Genomic DNA, 27,615 nt, shown 5'->3' with positions numbered 1-27,615 from the left:
TTCCCGCCATAGACATAGTATATACAAGTAGTTATAGACGCGCCACCGAGCGACCGGGGGTAAGAGAAAGAATATTCATATAAAATTTGGGCAGCATAGGATTTTTTCTCTTTCACTTATAAATTTCGGTATTTCGCCATCGCCTCCTACCTATGATGCCACCCGGTCGGTAATAAGGACAAAGCATGGCACTATTTTCTCTTTCCTCTTATAGGAATCGCAATAAGACTATATTTCTCTATCAAAGAGTGTCAGGCCCTTGGTTCCCGCCTTATGATATCGAGTAAATACAATTCAACAAAAGAAATAAGAATAATTTATTTTAACAATTTACATCATTTTTGATAAAAAACGATTTAATGCGGGATTTGTAAAATTAGAACAATTATCAATTGTTCCAGGCGGGGAAATAAAGACACTATTGTTTAATTTTGTTTCCACACAGTTGCTCGTGGGACGGGATCGCAGAGGAGTACAACACTTAAATGTTCTGCACTAGAGCAGAAACGTATCACTTTCTGCGCACTTGTTAGAACAACAACGACCCACATTCAGAGCATGAAATATGAAAAGAAATTATCCGTGTTTGACCGTTTTTATTATTGCGTTTATTGTTGCGAATTTTGTATGCTTGGCGTCTGGTTACGGCGCATTTATTTGGCCGTTTTTAGCGACTTCTAAAATAACATAGTCCTTATAAAAACAAGGATACTTATCAAAAAAATCAAAACGTAAAGACACAGTTACCTAATCGAATTTAAACTGTTGTGAGACATACTAATATTAAATCATTTTCACCGCCGTGAACGCTGCTCGCACTATTAGTGCTTGAGAAAGGAGACCTAGGCTCTCCGAAACATGTCGCGCGAGTGACTAAAACAAGTGAGTCTAAACCGTAAAATGATTTAATACACAGGTACCTACTGGTAATATTTAACTCGTATCAAAAAATTGTTCATCTGGGGCCAAAATCCAGAGAGAAAAATGTCGAGAGCGTTTGCATGGAAAAATGACCACTAATGTTTCCTCTTAAAGTCTTTCGATCAGTTTCGAGATAAATATGCAGCAAATGCGGAGTAATATCATAAAACTTATATTTGAACAACCAACGTCAAAAATGCATCAAAATACCATTACTTTGTAAAAGAAAACATAAGTGCGTGATATTGCTATGCCTATTGCACCCTAATGAAGCAAATGTTTGGTGAGGCAGCTAATACGGGCAGAGTTCACCCGCGGGCGGTTATCACACCACCTCCTTATCCAGAACAGTCAGTGGCCTAACCGCCTCCCAGATACATAAACGTCTCTTATTTATTGATTTCGATTTACAATAAACTTGCGCATACGAGAATTCTATTGTTTAGTACTATTAAGACCCATTATGGAAACAATTTTCATATTCAGAAGTTCTATACTTTTATTAAGTCGTGTTTAATTATTTTGGTACTAAGTACAATATTACTATAATATTTATGAAATATATTTTATAAATAATGGGCTATGCTTTTTCTCGAAGGCAGTGGATGACGATAGTCGTTATTTCAATAGCAGACTTTTGTAATGCAATATGTGTAGCGCTGCAGGCGCCGTTCTACCCTCAAGAGGTCAGTATATATCTGCTGCATGTTGCAATATGTGTAGCGCTGCAGGCGCCGTTCTACCCTCAAGAGGTCAGTATATATCTGCTGCATGTTGCAATATGTGTAGCGCTGCAGGCGCCGTTCTACCCTCAAGAGGTCAGTATATATCTGCTGCATGTTGCAATATGTGTAGCGCTGCAGGCGCCGTTCTACCCTCAAGAGGTCAGTATATATCTGCTGCATGTTGTAATATGTGTAGCGCTGCAGGCGCCGTTCTACCCTCAAGAGGTCAGTATATATCTGCTGCATGTTGCAATATGTGTAGCGCTGCAGGCGCCGTTCTACCCTCAAGAGGTCAGTATATATCTGCTGCATGTTGCAATATGTGTAGCGCTGCAGGCGCCGTTCTACCCTCAAGAGGTCAGTATATATCTGCTGCATGTTGCAATATGTGTAGCGCTGCAGGCGCCATTCTACCCTCAAGAGGTCAGTATATATCTGCTGCATGTTGCAATATGTGTAGCGCTGCAGGCGCCGTTCTACCCTCAAGAGGTCAGTATATATCTGCTGCATGTTGCAATATGTGTAGCGCTGCAGGCGCCGTTCTACCCTCAAAAGGTCAGTATATATCTGCTGCATGTTGCAATATGTGTAGCGCTGCAGGCGCCGTTCTACCCTCAAGAGGTCAGTATATATCTGCTGCATGTTGCAATATGTGTAGCGCTGCAGGCGCCGTTCTACCCTCAAGAGGTCAGTATATATCTGCTGCATGCCAATACTTTTGTAATGCAATATGTGCAGCGCTGCAGGTGCGGTTCTACCCTCAAGAGGTCAGTATATATCTGCTGCATGACAATATTTTTGTAATGCAATATGTGTAGCGTGTAGCGCTGCAGGCGTCGCTGTAGAAGAGGTCAGTATAAATATTTTAGGAACTACCTATATTTTTATGGGCAATTCCCTCCGGACTTAATCATTAACTGTGAAACGTCTCGTCAATCAATTATAACTAATTGACTGTGATATACCTACTTGTGATACGAGTAGTGACAAAACATTGTGAATGTGACTGGAGTATTCGGCCGCCTCAAGTCATTAAGTGTTTTATTTGTAATGTAGAATCAATCACTTTGGTTACCTATGGTGTGTGCATGTACTTCAGGTTTTTTCAACCCCCGACGCAAAAAGAGGGGTGTTTTTCATCCGTTTCTATGTTTTTTTTAAATTCAATCATAGAAACAACGGTCAAATTCATTCATGTTTATTTTTATTTAGTGTTTTACATTTATTCACATTTTGAAATAAATATACTTGCACGACGCAACGCATGACGCATAATTTTCTAAACTAGGAATATTTATATTATACTACCACAGTTAATAAGGTGCCAACAAATTAGCAACCGATATTGTAAGAGATGGTACTTTAAAGTCGTCGTCAATAGAACTTGCAAACAATGTAAACAAACAATTTTACCTTCATTACTTCGTAATCTCGCTCTTTAAAAGGACAACAATGACCTTATCAACAGTCTATATACTTACATATTTTATTTATATACATTTTTAGTTAAATTAAATGTTAATTATTAATATTTCAGGGAAAGTAACCTTCGTAAAACTGTTAGGTTATGTGTCAAACGCTAACAAAACCTGTCATATTTGTTTACATTATTTGCAAGTTCTATTGACGAGGACTTTACAATAAAACAATTAACTTCAAATAAAAATTCAAATATAAATTAATTCAGTTACCGAACTTAAAAGTAAATTATAATTTTATCTAAAAATAATCATCATGTGCATTTACCTGACAAGATGTTTTTCTTAAATGTCATTATCAACGTGAAGTGGCCAGTTAAGTGTTAGGTTCGCAAGCAGTTATTGTGGTTGGCTATAGTGTGGTGCTGCTGCTAAACTAAACTACATTAACTAGGGAACTACCACACCAGACGCCAGTCAACCACACGAACTATAGGTATAAAAGAGCCATAATCTACGAAACTGTACTTCAAACCTTGAGCATTAAACAATCCATTTTTAAAGCTAAGCCACAATAGCCATACCCTACCCCCTACCGTGCAGGCGCTATACCTAACGGTATTTCGAACAACTGCCTCAAGATTGCTGTTTGTATGACTTACTTCTTTAATTAAAATTACCTACGCAATAAAAATTTATGAAACTTGTTTTGGCATTCCCCAACTGAAGGAAAATAATTATTAGGCACCTAACAATAGTATTTTATGCAACCGTTGCTTAAGAAAGGTCAAAAAAGGCGAGTGGCGTGAGTAAACTATTCATAGCTGAGTCTTGCAGCGCGCAAAAAGTATAGTAAGTATGTCGGCGGCAGATCGTAAAATCGGGCATATCGAGATATTCCTAGGCATATCATGAAACGCCGCCATTTCATGATCTGGCTAGCGACCACTAGCCATATCGTGCAGTTTCGGGTTTCAAGTGGAAAGATAAATATAAATTATAAATTACAATTATATTGTATATGGCGGCTATATTTTACTGCTTTACAACAAAACAGAATGGAAAAACAGCTAAATCACGTATGATGCCGTAGATAACTTGATACTTTTCCGCCATCTTGCCGCAAACCAAACTTACAACGAATACATTGCTCCTATCGATCTACCGCCTCTTTTATAAGGCATATCGTGATATGCCTGGGTTAATCTTAGTCAGAACATGAAATGGCAGCGTTTCATAATATGCCTAGGAATGTCTCGATATGCCCGATTTTACGATCTGCCGCCGACAAGTATAGGTAGCGCGTTTATTATAAATAACGCCAAAAAAGATTCCTTGGTCAGTATTCTAGATTCTTTATATCAATTAAAGTTGTAAAACATTGTTGTCTGTTTTTTTTTTACTTTGATAAAATTGATTTTTCTTTCCTACGCATAAACATATCCTATGTAAAAGAAAATCTAATATGTGGCAACAACCCTATCGCGGATTGAACAGCCTCCATTTACGAATGTACGCATCGAGTACACACACACACACACACCCACAGGCCCACACACACCATTTCATGAACAGCGTTGTGTTCTGCAGGCCGAGAAGAAGCAATGCTCGGCGACGGAATACGGGCTGGTGTTCGGCGTGTTCGAGCTGGTGGTGTTCCTGGTAAGCCCGCTGTACGGCTCGCACCTCAACCGCATCGGGCCCAAGCTGCTCTTCAACGGCGGCATTCTCACCACCGGCGCCTGCGCTACTCTATTCGGGTAAGCTCACTAAACTCCATCTGCAAAGCTTCGCTGGGGACGCTGGGCACACGTTTTTACCCACACTGTATAATTGTATACACACATTATAGACAAGATAATGTTAAAAAACAAACCAAGTACTGACTACTAATTACTATCGAGCGACTCTTAATGAACAAGTACATTGATAAAATAAATATTTTCATAATTTATACATAAATATTATTAACAGGAAGATCTTATATGTAAATAAAACAGTTAACTACTTATCTCGTGTTCGTTTGGTGACATTTAGAGAATGATGTCCTCGGGGATAATATACCTATATGTATGTCGAAATACGAGATCAAAGAAAACCGAAAACGGGTCACTTTAGTTAGGTGACTAGGATTCTCTTATGTGGCACTTCCGAAAACGTGATAGTGAATCTGTTATCTAAAATAGATAATTTAACCCGACTATAACAATAACCCCCTCCCCCCCCTCTCTTTCCGTGGGTGTCGTAAGAGGCGACTTAAGGAAAATCCGGTGGATGAGCAGCAGCGTCCTCCGAGAACTACCTCCATCAAACTGCGGTCGCCAACCCGCCTGCCAAGCGTGGCGACTACGGCAATCCCCCCCCAAGGGATAAAAACAAAAATGCAGACACAAATAAAACCCAGACCCCTAGTCCACGGCAGCCCCGCTATTCCTGGCTCCGGTAGCGGCCAGGGTAATGGCGGGGCAGGGGGTGCTACAGTGAATCACCGGCAGAGCCCCGGCTACCATAACCGACGACCCTTGGCCCTGGCAACATACAACTGCCGTACGCTGCGGACCGACGAAAAGTTATTAGAACTGGAGGAAGAATTAAGCAGGTTACGTTGGGGAATCATAGGGTTATCGGAAGTCCGTAGAGAGGGGGAGGACATGATAACTCTGAATTCCGGCAACTTGCTCTATTTCCGGGAGGGCGAACAACAGTCCCAGGGAGCTAGGTGTCGGGTTTATCGTCCACAAGTCCCTCGTAAATAACGTGGTGAAGATCGAGAGTGTGTCGAACTGGGTAGTGTGTATGAGGATATGTATGAGGATATCTCCAGAGCCATGCATAGCTCCAAAACTCACTTCACAGTTGTTATGGGGGACTTCAACGCTAAGCTGGGCAAACGAGACGGTGAAGAGCTGAGAGTGGGGCAATTTGGAGTGGGGCGTAAGAATCACCGGGGCCACCTACTGGCTGGTTTCATGGAGAAGGAAGGACTCTATATGATTAACTCCTTCTTCAGGAAACGTGAGCACAGGTAGTGGACCTGGGTGAGCCCTGACGGTGCAACAAGGAATGAGATCGACTTTATCATGTCGACGAAAAAGCAAATATTCAGTGATGTTTCTGTGATCAATTCGGTCAAAACCGGGAGCGATCACCGAATGGTAAGAGGCACACTAAATATTCAATTTAGGCTGGAGAGATCTCGACTGATAAAGTCTACGCTCCGCCCGGCACCGGCCCAGCTCCAAAACCTCGAGAGCTTTCAGCTCGAACTTCAAAACCGGTTCGAATGCCTAGCTAGCGACATTGACGATTACAACGACGGGTTTGTGGAAGCTGTTCATACGGTCGGGTCCAAGTTCTTCAAGACTCGTCGTACAAGAACCAAGAAACTCTCGGAATCCACTCTCAAGCTCATGGAGGTGAGGCGTGAGATGATTCTGCAGTCGCCAGGTGACGTTTGTCGTTATAGGCAGCTCAACAGACAGATCTTGAAGTCTCTGAAGCGAGATATACGCTGATCCAATACTAACAGTATTGAAGAGGCTATCAAGCGCAACAGAGGCTCGAAGGTGTTTGCCAGAGATCTGTCTATTGGCCAAAGCCAACTGACAAAACTGAAGACCGACGACGGCAGGATCATTTCATCCAAACCTAAGCTCTTGGGAGAAGTCGAGAAGTTCTATGGACAGTTATACACAACAACCCGAGCACCCGTCATGGATCTAGCTAGAGACCCTAGAGCTAGACTAACTCGACACTATACCGAAGATATCCCGGACGTCAGCCTGTACGAGATTAGTATGGCTCTCAAACAGCTTAAGAATGGCAAAGCCCCAGGTGATGACGGAATTACGGCCGAACTCCTGAAGGCGGGTGGTAAACCAGTCCTTAAGGCCCTTCAGACGCTGTTTAGTTCCGTCATGCGCGAAGGAAAAACGCCGCAAGCGTGGAAAAGAAGTGTGGTGGTGCTCTTCTTCAAAAAAGGTGACAACACCTTGCTGAAGAATTATAGACCCATCTCACTTCTGAGCCATGTTTACAAGCTGTTTTCAAGAGTGATCACGAACCGTCTCGCACGCAGGTTTGACGACTTCCAGCCTCCCGAACAAGCAGGTTTCCGTAAAGGCTATAGTACCGTAGACCACATACATGCGTTGCGGCAGGTTATACAGAAGACTGAGGAGTATAACCTCCCCCTATGCCTTGCATTTGTGGACTACGAGAAAGCCTTCGATTCGATCGAGACTAGGGCTGTGCTGCAGTCTCTCCAAAGTTGCCAAATTGACTACCGGTATATCGAAGTGCTGAAGTGTTTGTACGAAAACGCCACCATGTCCGTCCGACTACAGGGCCAGAGCTCGAAGCCTATTTCATTGCAGCGGGGAGTCAGACAAGGAGATGTAATCTCCCCAAAGCTGTTCACCGCTGCATTGGAGGATGCCTTCAAGGTTCTGGACTGGAAAGGACGAGGCATCAATGTAAATGGCGAGTACATCACTCACCTTCGGTTTGCCGATGATATCGTAGTCATGGCTGAGACCATGGAGGACCTCAGTGCGATGGTCGCTGATCTCAGCAGAGTATCTGAACGAGTTGGTCTGAAAATGAACATGGACAAGACGAAGATCATGTCTAACGTCCATGTTGTTTAATCGGAGGCTCTGCGCTCGAAGTTGTTGACGATTATGTATACCTGGGACAAACAGTCCAGTTAGGTAGGTCCAACTTCGAGAAAGAGGTCACTCGTCGAATCCGACTCGGTTGGGCAGCGTTCGGGAAGCTCCACAGTATCTTTTCGTCCAATTTGCCGCAGTGTCTTAAGTCGATGTATATTTTTTATTCTAGATATGATTGTATGTTTTGAAATTGCTGACATTTTTAATTATTATTTTTAACTTATTTATATTTTAATTTTTATAAGTCAATGATTTTACAATGAATTTTATTTTTTAACAACATTTTATTTTAATGATTTTATAAATGTCATCAACGTCCAAATATTCCTTATAAATTGCTGTTCTGTTTTAATTTAATTTATTTAATTTTAATTATGATTTTTTACATTGTGATGTGTGGATATGTTGTCTTTTAAATAAACGGATTTATTATTATTATTTGTATCTCCGTTACAAACTCTCGGGTTTTCAGGCCCGGTCATTTATAAGGCGTGCGTGGGGATATAGATCCAACACGTAGAGGCCGTTTGGAGAGTCATGATGTCATGTAGAACGCCTGCTGGAACCCATTCAAGGGTACATAAATAGATACCCGTAAACCGGTTTCAGTAGCCAGGAGCTATTATAGAAAAGTGGAAAGAGTCCTGGTCTATGGCTTAAATTTAGGTGGAATATAATACTGGGATATTGCTAAGAGTTCCGGACACCTGCCATAACATTGTGCTATACAGTGCTATCGAGGCAGGCGGTAACTCGCCACTCGCAAGATGGGCACCTGATGCGTCATCGTAAAGACGGCCAGGCGCAACACCGGCGTGAGCGGCTCAGGGGTGTCGAGAGGTGTGCTGCGCTTTCTCCGAAGTTACTCGCGGCGTTATGCCCTTTAACACTTCCACCCCTGGAGCAAATAGCTCTTACAACTCCCCTCTGGACTGCCAATGAAGGCAAGCCAGAGCTGAGAGTCCTGCGGGTCCCCTTGGGGTCCACTCCGACCGACGAAGACACGCCAGAGACGGAGACCCTGACCGACTCTCTGGAGCACTCGGGTCCGTGGGGTCGTCACTCCCCAACAGCTCGCCACAAGCTGCCCTGCGGGCTTATTATTATTATTATTATTATTTGTATCTCCTCGGATTTCTCGGGCCTATAAATCCCGGTCTTTTGATAGGCTTGCGTGGGGATATAGATCCAACACGTAGAGGCCCCTTGGAGAGCTTTAATGTCATGTAGAACGCCTGCTGGAACCCGTTCACAGGTGCAACAATAGACACCCATGAACCGGTTGCAACAGGCATTGGGACTATTGTAGAAAAAGTGAACAGTATACCGGTCTATGGATTGAAGTTTGAGTGGACAATGAGACTGGGCTATTGAAAAGAAGTCCGGACACCTGCCATAACAATGCTAACACACGTTATCGAGGCAGGTGGTGACTTGCCGCTGACTAGATGGGCCCCTGAAACTGCCGTCGTGAAGACGACCAGGAGCAACACCGGTGTGAGCGGCTCAGGGGTGTCCAGAGGTGTGCGCCGCTTTCTACCCAGTGGCTGTTACCAGCCACTGTGCCAACTCGCGTCTTATGCATCTTTCACTTCCACCCCTGGAGCATATAGCTCTAGCGACTCCTCTCTGGACAGCCAATGAAGGCAAGCCAGAGCTGAGAGTCCTGCGGGTCCCCTTGGGGTCCACTCCGACCGACGAAGACACGCCGGAGACGGAGACCCTGACCGACTCTCGGGAGCACTCGGGTCCGTGGGGTCGTTACTCCCCAACAGCTCGCCACAAGCTGCCCTTATTATTATTATTATTATTTTCAGGGGTTTTTTATATCTCAGCATAAGCTGGTCGTTAATGCCAGCTACGGGCCTATATTATTATTTAAGTCAAAAGTCTTTGACCAGTGTGTGTTGCCAGTGATGACATACGGATCTGAGACGTGGGCGCTAACGATGGGCCTCATAAGAAGGCTCAAGGTCACGCAAAGGGCAATGGAGATAGCTATGCTCGGGGTTTCTCTGCGTGATAGAATCAGAAATGATGATATCCGCAGTAGAACTAGGGTCACCGACATATCTCACAGAATTGCAAACCTTAAGTGGCACTGGGCGGGGCACATTGCTCACAGAACTGATGGCTGGTGGGGCCGGAAGGTTCTGGAGTGGCGTCCGCGTACCGGAAGACGAACTGCCGGTAGGCCTCCAACGAGGTGGAGCGACGACCTGGTGAAGGTCGCAGGAATTCGGTGGATGCGAGCGGCACAGGATCGGTCGGAGTGGCGAGCCTTGGGGGAGGCCAGCAGTGGACGTCTATCGGCTGACATGATGATAACAATACGACTCGCACCTAAGGTTGCACAGCAGTTGTACTGGGGAGCAAAAGAGCAGAGAAGTAAGAGCATGCAGCGTTGTTAACAGGATGCTGGACAAGGTGGAGGGCCACAGTGCGTTCATCACGCTGAGCTACGTCATCCGCATGGTGGAGGCCGTGGGCAACGCCGCCTTCCTCACGGCCTCCTTCGCCATCATCGCCAAAGAGTTCCCTAACAACGTCGCCATCATGTTTGTATGTCTGTTGTTAACAGGATGCTGGAGAAGGTGGAGGGTCACGGTGCGTTCATCACGCTGAGCTTCCTCATCCGCATGGTGGAGGCCGTGGGCAACGCCGCCTTCCTCACGGCCTCCTTCGCCATCATCGCCAAAGAGTTCCCTAACAAGATCGCCATAATGTTTGTATGTCTGTTGTTAACAGGATGCTGGACAAGGTGGAGGGCCACGGTGCGTTCATCACGCTGAGCTTCGTCATCCGCGTGGTGGAGGCCATAGGCAACGCTGCCTTCCTCACGGCCTCCTTCGCCATCATCGCCAAAGAGTTCCCTAACAACGTCGCCATCATGTTTGTATGTCTGTTGTTAACAGGATGCTGGACAAGGTGGAGGGCCACGGTGCGTTCATCACGCTGAGCTTCGTCATCCGCATGGTGGAGGCCGTGGGCAACGCCGCCTTCCTCACGGCCTCCTTCGCCATCATCGCCAAAGAGTTCCCTAACAACGTCGCCATCATGTTTGTATGTCTGCTTAATTGCTAGTAAATATAATACAACTAACCTATAAAACATTGCTAGTTATATTCAAGCCTAGACTTCAATATAGCATTAGCGTTACCTACGTCTAACAATAATACAATTCTGAGCTTATTTACTTAAGTATATGTATTTTTTCTTAGATGAATAATATCCATTTGGTTACCGGTAAACGTTTACGTTCTAAAGAAAAGCTGCGCTATTCCCTTACAATGTTAAGTCCCCGGCAAGCTCGGCCGAATTTCACCTTCCCATACAAACGGAGTTTCGTTCGCATTTTAAAACTACGTGTTGGATTGTAATGAAACTTTGCACATACAATGACATGAGGTACGAGTATACCTATGCCTGTAATTAGTTTATATAGCTAAGCTCCAGTTTATAAAACAAACGAAATAGAGCAAAAACGAGTTTTGTGTGAAAAACTTAAATACACTGTTTTTTTTTACTATGGTATCTAAAGCTACATAAACTACCTATATTTATTTCAGTTTAAACTACCTAATTACAGACCTAGATATACCTTCCTATTGTAAGTACAATGTTTCAGAGCAATCTAGAAAGTCGTTTTAAAATGAGAGCGTAACTACGTTTGTAAGGAGAACCGAGCTTGCCGGGGACTTGAGCAGTAGAATAGACAGTGTGACAATTCGGAGACGCTATTAATTTATAATCTACAGGATGGCCCAAAAATACGTTGACAAAGTTTTTTCTAATTACTTTATTAAGTACTTACGTAACTAGTGCAAAATAAGTTAAAACTACAGTCTTTTTTAAACAGCAAAAAACAATTGTCTTCAAAATAGCCTACTTTCGCTTTGATACACAAACACAAACGTTTGTTAAAATATTCATCGATATGCCGCAGCACCTCCAAGGATATTTTTTCCTATTCTTTGGTAAGTGTTGCTTTAAGAGCGTTTACACTTTTGTGTTTAATAGCACAGGCCCTTGTCTCTAAGATTGACCACAAACTATAATCCATTGGATTTAAATCAGGCGAGTAGGTTGGCCAATCTTTTGAAGTTATGAATCCGGGAAAAATATATTTGCACCACTGCTAGGGTTTCTGGTTTCTCGACTTTTTTTATTTCTCGAGGCACGAGAATTCTCGACCAGGATTTCGCGAGTTTCTCGAGTATCTCAAGAAATTTTGAGTTTCATAAAACATCATGTTATTTATATTTTTCTGCTTTATTACAAATCAGACTCATAGGAGTCGTAGGTGAGATCAATACTGAAACAAATGGTAAATTTTTAGTTACCAGCAATTGAACTTAATAATCAAAATATTGTCTTCGGTAACCGCGATAGTTACTCATGAGATAAAACTATGAAAACGGATTATATCGCGTATATTGAATTTATAATACATCCCGACGTTTCGAACCCTTTACAGCGTTCGTGGTCAACGGGTGACTGAGGAAAAACTACAAAGTGCAAAAACGCTGTAAAGGGTTCGACACGTCAGGATGTATTTTAAATTCAATTTAAGCGATATAATCCGTTTTCATAGTTTTACTTCATTAATAATCAAAAATTCAACAAAACTATAGATGCAGGCGTGCGTGCTGCGATGTGATAATATATGTTACAGTGTATTTCTTTAGGTATTTAACAAAATGTAAACAAACCACAATATGGTATTTTATTACGCAAGAATATTAAAGTCAATTAATTTAACTTGATGCGACAAACTTACACAAGTATTACTACGTAATATTAATACTCAACGTAACAATGACGCTGCTAAAATTGTGCTAACTTGCTAATAGGAATATATCGAAATGATTTATCAATAGTAATTTCGTTTTGTAATATTTGCTATTACGTGGCCATGGGCCATGACCCTATAATTCGTTTTCTAGCATTAGAAAGAAGATAAGCGTTTTTGACGTCTTTTTATTGAAAAAAAATAAAACTTGAAAAATAAGTCACGGCAAATATATAACAGTTATAATAAATCATATAGGATCATTTACATTATTTTGCTTTCACAAGAATAAAATTAATTATAATTTGAGCAAACTAACAGGCAATGTATAGGTAGGTATATAAAAGGCCAAACGTGCCAAAAATGCTAGCGGCATTGCCGCGTTAAGTAAGTAATAGTTACTAATTGTTTAAAAGTGGTTTTCGATAAAAGGGCACGTCAAGATTGTTTATCTTTTTTCTAATGCTAAAAAAACGAAGTACCTATAGTAAAGAACCTAAAGAGAGACGAATTCTTTAGACATTTGAGGGTAGTACTTCAAAAGTTTCAAAACATCAAAATCGATTGAAGCCAGAACGATAGGGGACGGATCAAGGCAGTTTTTTATTTGGTTGGTTAACTAAAAAAATGTTTTAAGTACCTGAAAATGTGAAAAAAAAAAACATTGTTTACTTACCTAAAGAAATACACTATGGACACATCACGTGTTACACGCGTGTTTTCTATTTACTTATCTAAAGAGATTTATTTCGCGAGTTCTCGAGGCATTGAGCTTTTTTTTCCGTCTCGACAGAGGACAAATTTCTCGAGATTTCTCGCCTCGAGAATTCTCGAGCAGAAACCCTAACCACTGCTGCACATTACTGCAAATACCACCCTAAACCATAGCTGAATCCGGCTTTTGGCGATGAGGAATGACTGCGGCTTCTCCAGGGCGACTAGAAGAGTAAATTCTGTAATTTTAGTGATTATGGGCCTGTTCAATACAAAAAAGTTTTTTTAATACAGTTGCTCAAAAAGTGCTACTTTTCGTGGCTGTTTAGCGTGCGGAAAGTTGGTTTTCGCGAACTAGTGCTTTTTACTTTTCCAATTTTTTTTAATTTTTACTTGTTCCAATTCATGACTACTTATTGATAAGGGTTAATATTAGTTTCCTTTAAACGTCGTAATCAACATAAAAACTTACTGTTAATGTAAGAATACGAAAAATATGCATATTTCATATTTTATTACTTACCTCTTCATCATTATAAGTATTATAACGTTTATTTTTTAATATTGAAAAACCGTTCTTAATAAGTTGTCTGAATGGAACGGAACGCCTGTCAAAGAAGAGGCATATTTTCTTACTGCAAGAATGTTTTAAGTTTCCAAAGGCAACATTAGATATTGTTTTTATAAATATACGATACACAAATAATCGTAAATAACGATATTTAGGTAATAATAGTACAATGTTTTAATATTTACAATTGTTTTTGTCTTATAGAACATGCATTTGAAAAAAAAACTCATTGAAGTGGGTTCAATAATAATAACAAAATCTATTCTAGTCGAATAAAAGCTAGAAGAAAAACACCTCTTCATAATGTCAATGTCAATGATGCCACAGAATTAATAATATAAAAGTTCCGAATTCCATTACTTACTCGTTGCTTTTCTTATTTTTTCTCAACTGTATTAAAAAACGTCGTTCGATACACGTGCGGAAATGTCATTCTTCACTCGTCCCGAGTCTTGCCACTCGCCTACGGCTCGTGGCAAGATATCTCGGTACTCGTCAAGTAATGACATACTTTCCGCACTAGCATCGAAATGTACTATTCATCAGTAAAAAGTACATTCTCCCACTTTTCAGTAGCGGCACGTTGCTTAATCAACCGACATCTTTCCAAGCGAACTTTTTTATCTTTATCCTCAAGAAGTTGTGCTTTACATAGCTTGTATGCTTTCAAAAAAACTGTAGTTTTAAGTTTTAACTTATTTTGTACTAGTTACGTAAGTACTTAATAAAACAATTAGAAAAAGCTTTGTCAACATATTTTTGGGCCACCTGCAGATTATAAATTAATAGCGTGTCTATTGCTCAAGTCCCGTAATAAGAGTAGGTACCATTCTATTATACTAGGACAGTTACTGCAATGCGAATTGTTTACACATTACATTATCATACATTTCGCTTATCATATAATATTTCGGTTTGCCATATATTAAAAAAACTTTTTTTTAGAACGTAATATGTAGCCATCCCACATAAAATCAAGTCGTTTGTTTATTAGTTCAGTTAATCAGTTTTGGCAAAGGTCAATATAATTTTCTGCTTTGCGTCTTACTTGGGCCTTATATACCTAGCTGTGCGATGGACATTTCAGCGAGACAATTGATAGCATTGCTTATCTTATTGTCGAACCTCGTTAATTAATCACAGCTCGATACATTGCCAGCACCGAATACGATAATAATATTATGTGTATTGCGTATAATTTAATAGTCGTAGTTACAATACAATGTGATTGCTACGAGTAGGTATGTGCGTTACTTCACGTGGCGCGCCTCTTGTCAGCTGTTCCATTCCATATCTACAAATACGATTCATAATGTATTTCCTTTGATGGGGCTACACAAAAATAAATGAAACACCAAACTAAGGCTATCATGGTGTGAGAAAATTCGTGACAATACTTACCAACTAAGTAAATTGGCATCGTTCACTTTATTAACATTCTGTCATTGTCACTAAAAAGCATTTTAAGGGCTTATTCGACTTATTTCAATAACAGCTCAAGACATGCAAACAAGGCTATTTTGTTAGGGTTCCGTTCCTTAAAAAAAAACGTAAGCCTTATAGGATCACTTTGTTGTACGTCCGTCCGTCCGTCTGTCTGTCAAGACCCTTTATCTCGGGAATAGGTGGAGGTATCGAGTTGAAAATAAACCATATAGGTTTAGAGCCCCGTAAAGCTGTAAAAAAAAAACTTCTAAGTTAACATAAAAAAAGATACGGCCGGCCGTTTATGCCACAAAAAACGTATATTTCGACACTCAATTGGAAATAAAAAAATAGATACTTCCCGTTGACCTAGAACTACGATGGGCGAAGACTTACATAATTATCTGTCAGAATTTCCTGATTTGCCCCCTCTGGGCCTTAGGGTACGCACTATGCATTGACGATATGTATTAAAATTCTTTCACTGATATGTGTTAAAATTGTTAAATATCAAACGGTGTAAACGTCATCTATGCGAGAATGACTTTTTCTTAATTTCCGAGGCACGTTTTTTACTAAGACTTTATTCATTTTAAACGGAGTTACATATGTCTTTGGTTAACGTAAAAAAAGATACGGCTGTTTATGCAGCAAAAAACGTAAATTTCGACACTTAAATTTTCAAATGTATGGGGAATCAAAATGTATAGGGTACTTCCCGTTGACCTAATAGAACTATAAAATACAGGCAAGTAATATTGTCTTACATACATTACAAATAGGTACAGGGAAAAATCTGAACTCTTTCAATGAGTAAATAATAAAAATAAATAGAGTCCGGCTCGCACTTGTCCGGTTTTTGTACTGAGACAGACTGAAATAGCATGACACGTTCATATGTTTCCGTAAAAATACGTTGTAAAAGGATTATTCATTAGATCTGTAGGTTCGTGGCATGTCTTCCATGCACTCTTAAAAATACGTACGATAGGTACTATTCAGATTCAGATGTTTTATTGGTAAAAGGCAGTCATTTTACAAGTCAATAATTACATAATATCTATGCTTAAATAATTTTACATTTTAGGTAGGTACTAACTAATTATTGTTACATATTTATATTAATATTATATATTTACATTCATTTCATTATTATATATTTATATCTAATAATTAATTACTTGTGATTCGTATGGATTAGTGATGATATCTACTTTATGATTTGAAAAAATCATCAGTGCTATAAAAGGCCATGCTCAGGAGATATTGTTTAAGTTTTCTAAGAAAGATTGCATCACTTGGTGAAGTTTTTATATCTGCCGGAAGAGCATTATAAATTTTAACGCCATATACAGCGAGCGACTTGCGCGTCTTGGCCAGGCGCGCGCTCGGCGCGAGCAGTAGGTGCGGGCGGCGGCGCACATCACAGCCAAGACGCTGCGCGCTGCTCATGTATGAGCTTAAATTCAGTCTGACGTACTTGCAAGCCTCAAGGATGTAAATGCTATGCAAAGTTAAGATTTTGAGTTTTTTAAATAATTATTGCGCCGGGTAATCAACAGGTTTTCTAGCAATAACCCGGATGGCAAGTTTTTGGATTTTAAAGATCTTGTCGCGATCAGCTGCGGTACACCACAAATCGATACCGTAGGTTAGAATGGAATGAAAATATCTACAGTATGCTTTCTTTATATTATCTACAGACAGACTGGGAGCCAGCCTAGATAATGCATAGGACGCTGAAGCCAGTTTGTTACAAGTTTCATCTACCTATGTGACGCCCACGTTAACCCCTCATCAATTACAAATCCTAAGTATTTTACGCTATCAACTTGCGGCACAAGTACATCGTTCAAACTTATGTCGAGCTTTGTGTTGTTAGTTTTGCGCAGCTGAAAGTGAATTATATTCGTTTTATCTACGTTTAGACACATACCATTGACTGTGAACCAGCGAGATATTAGTTTCATAACTTCTCCCAATTTGAATTTTAAGTCTAAGAAATTTTCTGCATTAACTATGATGCATGTATCGTCCGCGAACATAACATACTCTGGGCCGATACATGCTGATGTGATATCATTGACGAGCAAAAGAAACAGGTAATTTCCCATTGTCGAACCTTGGGGAACAGCAGCATCAGCCATGGTTTCCAGCTTAGACTTTGCATTTAAAACGTAGGTACACTGCTTACGATTGCTTAAAAATGATTCAATTAATTTGTGAAATTGGCCTTCGATACCGTATCGAGACATCTTCGCCAGAAGCAGCGCGTGGTTGACCATCTCGAAGGCGCGCGAGAGATCGCAGAATATAGGCGCGATTTGCCGCCCGCCCTCCAGGTGCCCCAGCACGCGCGCTACGACGTCGCGGGTCGCACTCACAGTCGAGCGGCCCGCTCGATACGCATATTGATGCTCATTTAAAACATTATTGGAGACTAGGTGTTTTAGAATTCTGGTACTAAGTAGGCGCTCAAAGATTTTTGACACTATAGGAATCAACGATATTGGACGATAAGATTTTGGAAGATGCATTTCGCCTTTTCCTTTATATATCGGTTGCACTTTTATAATTTTAAGTGCATCTGGAAATTTTCCCGTTAGAACGCAATCATTAAATAACTTTGATAATAGGGACACTAAAATTGGAGGTAGGTATCCCAATATGTGGGTTGACATATCATTCACATCCTTTGATTCTTTAAGTTTAATTTCCTTAACAGACTATCATTTCTTGAAGTGTGAATAAATCAATGTTAAATTTTAACGGTGCCGGGGGCAGGTAATGCTCAAGATATGCAAGTGCATCACTAGTGCATGGTTTGACTCCGCCGTGAGTCGCCGACACGTAGTGCTGGGGCCCTATTCGAGATGCACAACTGTCAGTTTCGGCTTCAACATCAGTTCAACAGTGGAATGAATCATTTGTTCATCAACTGTGGAAAGTATCATTTGGTTGTACACCAAAACTCATTCATTGAAAAAATTATGCAACAAAAATCAACTTTGTTTTCTTACTACTATACGGTTTAAAATGGCTCTGAACTCTGCGTGGTTCGGTTTGGTTTAGTTGTCACCTAACTGTGGATTGCTAATGTCAAATTTACCTATTTGACAACACACGATTTCTTCCATTCAACTGAAGTTCAACACGAAACGTCACTTAACGCATGTCGAATACCGCTCCTGGTTGAGCCGCTCGGCGGCCGCGGCGGCGCACGCGGCGTCACTCGCGCCCTCCGACCGGCTCACCAGCACGTCTAACGCGCCGTTTTCTCGCTTATTATTCTTACAAGTTTCAGAAGAAATTATTCTCCATATATCTCGGCTCATATTAATAGTACTCTTAGATATTTTTTCGTTTAAATAATTACTTCGTGTACTTTTTAGTACACTCGAGTAAGTCGCTTCAAGTTGCAATAAGTTAGAAAACTGTTCGTTATTCGAGTTGTGTGAGTTTTAGCTTATAAGAATGAATTTTGTGACTTAATCTATATATATCATCACTAACCCATACATTTTTATGGTTTTTTACAACGCATTTTCTATGAGGAAAGTGTACATTGAAGTAGTGTTTAATTACATTTAATACTAATTCAAGAAGTTTACTAGGGCAAGAACTTTTACACAAAAGTGCATCCCAGTCATGAAAATTAAGACTCAATTTAAAATTACCGAAATTTTTATTACAAAATTGTCTCTTTTCTATACATTTATTTGTTGCAATATTTTTATCTATTTTTACAGACATAACAAGGCATAGGAGGTCTGATAAGTGCATATTTACACATGAAACATTTATTATTTTTGATTTATTTAAATTTGAATATATACATATGATCAATACAGGTTTGACTAGTGTCAGTTATTCTTGTTGTAGTCTAACCCGTTCGTATAAAAATACCGCAAATCGATGTACAGGTTAGCCGTTTGGCACACACATACTAGAGGCCAAAACAAAATTTTTGACCCGCAGTTCCTAAAAAAATTTCGCTGCGGGGGGGTGGTAAAACATTATTTTTTTGTATGGAAAAAAAAAATTGTTTTCAAAACCTATCTAGTGTGATATCATACGAAAGAGCTTTTTGAGGCGATTCTAAAAATATATCACATCATTACATTTCGGGCATTTTTTTTAATTAAAACAAAAAGAATTTTCGAAACATACCAAGTTTGGGCTCCTCCAGACACGATATGGCTGATATTTTTTTTGTACAATATACCACAAATGATACGTGATATCCTCATGTCTAACTAAGCAATTTTGAAAATAATATCATTAACATTTTTTTTTAATTTTTAAATTTTACAAAGTGACACAGTTTTACTTCAATACCTATTTCACGAGACTTATGGAATTATACTGCAGATACGGTACATATTAATCATAAAATGATACGTAATATCCATATATCGAACGGGAAATACCTCTTTAACCCTTTAACTGCGCCTTTCATCAGTTGGTATAGTTTGTTTAGTTTTTGACACAAAATATCAAGATTGTATCCTTCAGATACGATATACCCTATCGATTTTTCATTGTACAATATACCACAAATGATACGTAATATCTTATTATCTAACCCCAAGAAAGCAATTTTGAAAATAATTTCATTTAGATTTTTTTTAACGCTAAACGGCTAACCTGTACATCGATTTGCGGTATTCCTTTGAAATTGGGGTCGAGCGGCTTCTGCTATTGGTTTTGCATTAATTTGTCTAAATCCAAACTGTTTTAGGAGGTATGTTAGGTTTTTTGTATTATTGCATTTTATAAGAGAGTCAATGTTTATATCTCCAATTAATACAACTTTAGATGTTTTAAATATATGCATGCTAAGTAGTTGGTTTAATTTAGACAGAAACAAGGGTACATCACCGCTCGGAGGTCTGTAGATACACACCACTACCAGGTCCAGGCCGATGCATTCTATCGCACACACTTCAAAGTTCATTTCAACTGATAGGTCGTTGACCTCTTGTCGTTCCATAGTAATGATGTTTGATTTAACATAGATGCAAGCACCTCCTCCTTTACGGTTAGGTCTGCAGAAGTGGGCTCGCAGGCTGTAGTCTAAGATGTTCACAGAAGATATTTGATCAGCCTGGAGCCAGTGCTCTGTCAGGCATAATATGTCAATTTCATTATACAGTTGTAACTCGCATTCAAGTTAATAGGTTTTGTTCTCAAGTCAGCGTGGGTGGCATTATTTACAGTCGTTTGTTTTTTAAACGGCTTGGAGCTTATTTGAGTTTGGTGTTGCAGGCGTCGTTAGAGACGTTCTTCGGGCTGGGGCTGATCGTGGGCCCGGCGCTGGGCGGCGCGCTGTACGCGCTAGGCGGGTACACGCTGCCGTTCGCGGTGCTGGGCTCGGCGCTTTTCTGCGTCGCCATTATGAGCTGCGTGGCGCTGCCAAGTGGCAACGAGGACGAGGACCTGCGCCCCGCCGGACGTAACTATACCAACACATTTGCTATAATTTTAACTGCCAATTCTCTTTTACTTTTTATGAACCAGACCAGAGTCCAGAAAATTTTAACGAGATGGAGTCGTTTTAGGAAAGGATACCTGATCGTGGCAATTTTACTAGATTACCGGAGGATATTAAATGTAGGTACTTGTACATATTGTTAATTATACTCTATTTTATTACCTACCATTTTGATTATTGTTGCCTTACTCGATTGTTGTTGATGTACAGCGAGCATTTTCACGCTGCTGAGAGTTCCGGGCGTGCTGCTGGCTGCCGTGAGCATCATGTGCACAAGCATGAGCATCGGCTTCTTGCAGGCCACGCTCGAGCCGCACCTGCGACAGGTACATACATTATGCGCACCTCCCTAAAACACCTTTCGCCTTGGTCTCATGTAGACGCTGTACACAAGACGGCTACATTTCTATAGAACATGACGCTGTATATAGCGTACAGCGTACATACATATATAAACAATGACACGAACAGAAGAGCTACAACAAATAGAATAAAATACTGTAACGCTATTGCCATATGAAAAAGTAAGCTAGCCCTGTAGGTTGCCGTAGATATCGCGCTCACCATATGTATAGAAGTAATATGTATAGATTGTCTAACTAAAACATTTACCGCAATGCACAGCGCCATCAAGTACCGCTGTCTAAACTACTAAAATTGAACTTGTACAAGTATTTTGGGCATAATGTTTTCAGTTTAGTTTCTCGCCCATGATCCTGGGACTGATGTTCGTGATCAATGGCGGCGTGTACGCGGTGTCGGCGCCGGCGTGGGGCTGGCTGTGCGACCGGCCCTCCATCAAGCCCAAGTACATCACGGTGCTGGGCTGCGCCTTCATCGCAACCGCCTTCCTGCTCATCGGACCGGCACCCTTTATATACGATCAGACGTAAATATAACCAACCTTCTAAGACTTTACTAAATCATCATTTCTCGTGTGTCGCGCAGGTCTAAAAGGCAACTTTTTTAAATAAAACTATAGCGAAAAGTCACCTTTTTAACCGACTTCAATTTCATAGAAGGAGGAGGTTCTGTATTCGGTTGTGGCTATTTTTTTTTTTTTTATGTATGTTCACCGATTACTCCGAGACCCGTGGTCCGATTTGAGTAACTATTATTTTTTTTTCGAAAGGAGCTACTTCCAAGTTGGTCCCATATTAATTTGGTTCTAATCTGATGATGGGATCCCTGAGGAATTAAGGGAACTCCTCAATTTTTAAAGGCACATGTATGGTGATTTGGGTGTTTTCATAAGCAACTTGAGCATTTTCTCTCGAAAACGACCAATTTGATGAAGTGGACCTGATGATGATGATTGTTTTGATGATAGTGATGAAGATTTTTTTAATGTAGGATGTTCAGCGATTACTACGAGACCCGTGGTCCGACTTGAACAATTCTTTTTTTTTGTTTGAAAGGAACTACCTCCAAGGTGGTCCCACATTAATCTGGTGCTGTTCTGATGATGGGATCCATTAGGAATTGAGGGAACTCCTCAATTTTTGAAAGCACATGTATGGTGATTTGGTTGTTTTCTTAAGCAACTCTCGAAAACCACCAATTTGATGAAGTGGAGCTGATGATGATGATTGTTTTGATGATAATGATTTCAGCGATTACTCCGGCACCCATGATCCGATTTGAGTAATTCTTTTTCTGTTTGAAAGAAGTTACCTCCAAGGTGTTTTCGTAACATTTTCATCATCATTCATCGGCCCTACGGTGTCCGGTCTCCTGTTCGATTCCATCGGCTTTACAAGTTCTACCATGTTTGTTTTCATATTGAATCTGATAGTGGTGAGTTCGTAAATAAAATCTCCTTAATTACTGTAAAATATACCTTAATCGATATTATACTCTATATATAAATACTAAATAACTATATATAAATACTACGCCGGCACGCGTAGTGCTGCCAACGGGCCATGTGAAATAATGTCACTCGTTTCAGATATTATTTTTATTCTGAAATAAATTAATTGAATTGAAAAAAAATTGAAAAATTAATTAGAAACTAAATCTAAATAACAATCAAATTATTAATTTAAGTTTCTACATTTCAGACTTGGTCTGTCTGGTTTTTTTTTAAATAAAAATCAAGCTTCAATTTCTTCGCATTCATTGGGGTGTTGCTTATTTTGTCGAAGTTAAAATTTACAACGTCTCACCCCCTTAATGTATGTACATTAAGGGGGGTGACTCATATAATGCAGAGACTAATAGTCTGCCATTTAAAAAACAATGTAGATTTTTCAGAATTTTTAGTAACGTTTTAGAGATCGCTACCGCAAATTTGTAAATTTGGAGCCCTCATACAATTTTCATTTTATATTATATGATATGTGGCCCGTGATTTTAAATAGCTTAAATTTAATAATCAATCCATAGTATAAAACAAAGTCGCATCCTGCTGTCTGGATGGATATCTGTCCCTATGTATGCTTAGATCTTTAAAACTATTACGCAACGGATATTGATGCGATTTTCTTTAATAGATAGAGTGATTCAAGAGGAAGGTTTATATGTATAATCAGCATTGCAATACGTCGCTAGCATATTATATAATTTACGTATATAACCATTTTAATTTTAAATATAAATTCCATCTGACGCTGATTCGCGAGACAAAATAACACCTGAACCAAATGAAATCTTTCTTTGTCAACGGTATAATTTCTACTATGTATCAAAGGATTATTTAAGGCGCCGTGCCGCGCCGCTTAGCGTTCGCGTGTTGTTCGCGTACGTAGTACGCTGCGTTAGGCAATCCAACGTACATACTTATATAGCCGCAGCCTTATCGAATTGCACCAAAATCACTATATATGAATATATGGTTCAAAATTTGGCTTGGCACCGACTTCAAACATATCAGTTGGTAACGCATATACTTAAACACGGAACCCTAAAAAGGATCATATTTTATTTCATCCTTTTTGAAGTCGGTTTATCTTTTTTTTATAAAAGTTTTTATGGTCTATCACGTCAGCGCGCTGTTTACCCCGCAAACGCATATTTGGCTCTCGGGTAAAGACCTATTGAAAAATAAAAAACCGGCCAAGTGCGAATTGGACTCGCGCACAGAGGGTTCCGTACTTTTTAGTATTTGTTTTTATAGTGGCAACAGAAATACATCATCTGTGAAAATTTCAACTGTCTAGCTATCACGGTTCATGAGATACAGCCTGGTGACAGACGGACAGATGGACAGACGGACAGCGGAGTCTTAGTAATAGGGTCCCGTTTTTACCCTTAGGGTACGGAACCCTAAAAACTACCACTAAATCAACAAAAGCCCCTTTCGGGTATAAGTTTATTATGGTTTTCATTGATATTAGTATTCGTTTCCGGAATAATTTGAATATTTGTACTTACAGGATACTGTGGGTAACAGTGTTAGGCTTAGTACTACACGGATTGGGCATGGGGAGTCAACTGGTAGCATCCTTCGCAGACGCGCTCGGTACTGCCATGTAAGTATTTTGGCATCGATCTGGGACCCATTTTAGACATTTTATAATGTAACAAGCTATAATTTTACAAGACTAGAGCGGCAGCACTAGTCAAGCGCCCGTCGTTACTTGTTACTGGTGGCGCGAGTCAATAAGAATGTTGCCGTTTTAGGTACACCAGTAAATTTGTACTAACTTTATGAAATGGAACTCAGCCATTGCCATTGTCTACGTAGATAAATTAAATACATATAAATAATGTAGTAATAATAAGGAATATGCTTATATTTCAGTGCGAGTGGGCTGCCCAATTCTATTGAGACATATGGTCTCGTATCCGGCATGTGGACGTCCACCTTTGCGCTGGGAGCATTCATCGGCCCTACGGTGTCCGGTCTCCTGTTCGATTCCATCGGCTTTACAAGTTCTACCATGTTTGTTTTCATATTGAATCTGATAGTGGTGAGTTCGTAAATAAAATCTCCTTAATTACTGTAAAATATACCTTAATCGATATTATACTCTATATATAAATACTAAATAACTAAGATATATAAATACTACGCCGGCACGCGTAGTGCTGCCAACGGGCCATGTGAAATAATGTCACTCGTTTCAGATATTATTTTTATTCTGTAATAAATTAATTGAATTGAAAAAAAAATTGAAAAATTAATTAGAAACTAAATCTAAATAACAATCAAATTATTAATTTAAGTTTCTACATTTCAGACTTGGTCTGTCTGGTTTTTTTTTTATAAAAATCAAGCTTCAATTTCTTCGCATTCATTGGGGTGTTGCTTATTTCGTCGAAGTTAAAATTTACAACGTCTCACCCCCTTAATGTATGTACATTAAGGGGGGTGACTCATATAATGCAGAGACTAATAGTCTGCCATTAAAAAAACAATGTAGATTTTTCAGAATTTTTAGTAACGTTTTAGAGATCGCTACCGCAAATTTGTAAATTTGGAGCCCTCATACAATTTTCATTTTATATTATATGATATGTGGCCCGTGATTTTAAATAGCTTAAATTTAATAATCAATCCATAGTATAAAACAAAGTCGCATCCTGCTGTCTGGATGGATATCTGTCCCTATGTATGCTTAGATCTTCAAAACTATTACTTAATAGATAGAGTGATTCAAGAGGAAGGTTTATATGTATAATCAGCATTGCAATACGTCGCTAGCATATTATATAATTTACGTATATAACCATTTTAATTTTAAATATAAATTCCATCTGACGCTGATTCGCGAGACAAAATAACACCTGAACCAAATGAAATCTTTCTTTGTCAACGGTATAATTTCTACTAAAATACCCTTATTTTAAGGTATAAAATTATAGCTCAATTTATAACTCAACACCGATATACCCACCAGTTTTACATAATCAAATGTAGTATTTATTTTGAAATACCAAACTTTACTCAGGGAGTATGGGACACGGGACTTTGCACGGAACACGTTAAAATATGACTTCCTTTTTTACTTATTTAGTGAATATGAAGTTAATAAGCTAAACATTGATAAAATGCTTAAAATCCATACTATATATATATTAATATTATAAATGCGAAAGTCTGTCTGTCTGTGTGTTACCTCTTCACGATTCAACCGCTGAACTGATTTAGTTCACATTTGGCATAGAGATAGTTTGAGTCCCGGAGAAGGACATAGGATAGTTTTTATCCCGAAAATCATCCCTTAAGAGGGTTCAAAACGGGCGGGCGGGAATTGAAATAATTAATGAAGTGCCTGATAATTTGTGTACATATTAAGCATATGCTCAAACTGCATGATTGCTATTACACTTTATCCAGGCGCTATTCTTACTCTAGCTGCGGTTACTAAGTTAAGCAAAAGTTAGTTTAATATAAATCTTAGTGTAATTGGAGTAATTGACTATGAAAGTGGCAAGACAATGATTTTTTCGATTTCGACTTCGACTTAGACGAAAAACGCCCAGATACAACGAGCTACAAAATTGCATGGACACATTATGAATGGAATTCATTCATAAAGTGACCATGGACTTTTGTGACTGGGTGTACCGTTTACCAAGTTTCACGTCAATTAGAACAGTGATTAAAGAATAGACTAGCAATCGTAAATAGGTAACGTAGTTCATTCGTTAACTTTTAAAGCTTGTAACGAATTTGATCGCTTGCAGATGTTAATGGTGGTGGTGTTCCTGTGGACGTCGGACCGCGCGTCTAAGCTGGACGTGTCGGTGTCGGCCGGCGACCTGCTGCAGATCGACGGCACGCTCGACGGCAGCGTGCTCATCGGCGACGAGTACCCGCCCGCCACTCAGCGCGCCAAGAGGTTACAAACACTTCACTTATACCCTGGAGACAACTTATGGGACTGGGCTGCTTAGGAGGACTGGCTCTATGGTAGCAAGCATCTCGGCCATATTGTTCAAAATATTTATAGATTCTCCATCATACAAAGTCTATGAAGATCGCTAAAGGAATATTCAGACCAAAGTGCGTAGGTACAACTTTAAATAATTCATGTCCCACCTGTACGATCTTGTGAGGAAGAATGCACTTCAGTAGTAGTTCATATAAGTTTCTTGGGTTCTTGCCTTCTGGGTTAATTCTCACCGATCGGATTGGGTGGTTTGCCGCCGTACTCAGCCCTCTGCGTCTGCTAGGTGCGGGCCGCTGCCGGTATGCTGTGTAAATTTGAATAGCGTTATGTAGGACCATTCGACGATTTATTTTTTGCCAAGCAACTTTTCTCCACTAGCTGTTTATAAACTGTTATATTGATAACGCGGACAGCTTCGGACGTTTCCATGGACCGCCAGTTAAGATCCACTGCTCAGTTATGATTGATATTTGCAGCCACCGGCGCGGCATCAGCGTGGAGCAGTCCCGGCCGCCGGCCATGAACAGCCTGATCGCGTGCTCCAGCTACAAGAACCGCCGCTCGCCCTGGAGTCAGCGCGCGCCGCGCTACCGCCCCTCCTACGGCAGCCTGGATGCGCGTTTCCGCGGCGCCATGTCTGTCGTCTGACAACCCCGGAGAGTCTCGCCAAGTGACAATCGTTTATAGAAAACGCCAATCCAAATTTAAATCGTATGCTGCTAGTTCTATTGGAGATTAATTCTTAATTTAAAATAATAAAGTTAAGTTACCTTTAATAGTTATTTACAATGCATGTGCTCGAAAAGTGCGTTTCCTACGGAGCCATATCATGCGGAAAGTACTACTTTTCCGCACTATTGCTTTTTGTTTTCATTTTTTTTTACAGTACATATGGTGCTACTTTCTCGCACTAGTGCGGAAAAGAGCACTTTTCGTGCATATGTCGAAAGTTTAAAGGGCCATATGTACTGTAGAACATTGTACGACACACGTGCGAATAGGTAATTCGCAACTCGTGTCGATTTAAAACACTCCTTTTAAT

The 27,615-nt window shown here is 40.0% G+C and overlaps 1 protein-coding gene across 3 annotated transcripts; it reads left to right on the top strand.

The window, feature by feature from the left end:
* Positions 1-1,188: 1,188 nt before the first annotated feature.
* On the top strand, positions 1,189-27,615 carry LOC134754860 (MFS-type transporter SLC18B1-like). 3 transcript variants are annotated; one of them, XM_063691305.1, is made up of 10 exons: positions 1,189-1,607; positions 4,655-4,824; positions 10,653-10,800; positions 20,508-20,694; positions 20,944-21,059; positions 21,429-21,622; positions 24,111-24,206; positions 24,479-24,647; positions 26,368-26,522; positions 27,050-27,613. In XM_063691305.1, exons 1-10 carry the CDS (start codon positions 1,497-1,499, stop codon positions 27,219-27,221), a joined length of 1,518 nt encoding a protein of 505 aa, XP_063547375.1. In that variant the 5' UTR covers positions 1,189-1,496; the 3' UTR covers positions 27,222-27,613. The 3 variants fall into 3 exon arrangements, with proteins under 3 accessions (XP_063547375.1, XP_063547376.1, XP_063547377.1); XM_063691306.1 differs by lacking the exon at positions 1,189-1,607 and adding an exon at positions 2,297-2,333 and having other exon boundaries at positions 27,050-27,615; XM_063691307.1 differs by lacking the exon at positions 1,189-1,607 and adding an exon at positions 2,404-2,413 and having other exon boundaries at positions 27,050-27,615.

The sequence above is a fragment of the Cydia strobilella genome, chromosome Z, assembly GCF_947568885.1.
Source record: "Cydia strobilella chromosome Z, ilCydStro3.1, whole genome shotgun sequence".
NCBI classification, from domain to species: domain Eukaryota; kingdom Metazoa; phylum Arthropoda; class Insecta; order Lepidoptera; family Tortricidae; genus Cydia; species Cydia strobilella.
This window is presented reverse-complemented; position numbering and strand designations above follow the sequence as displayed.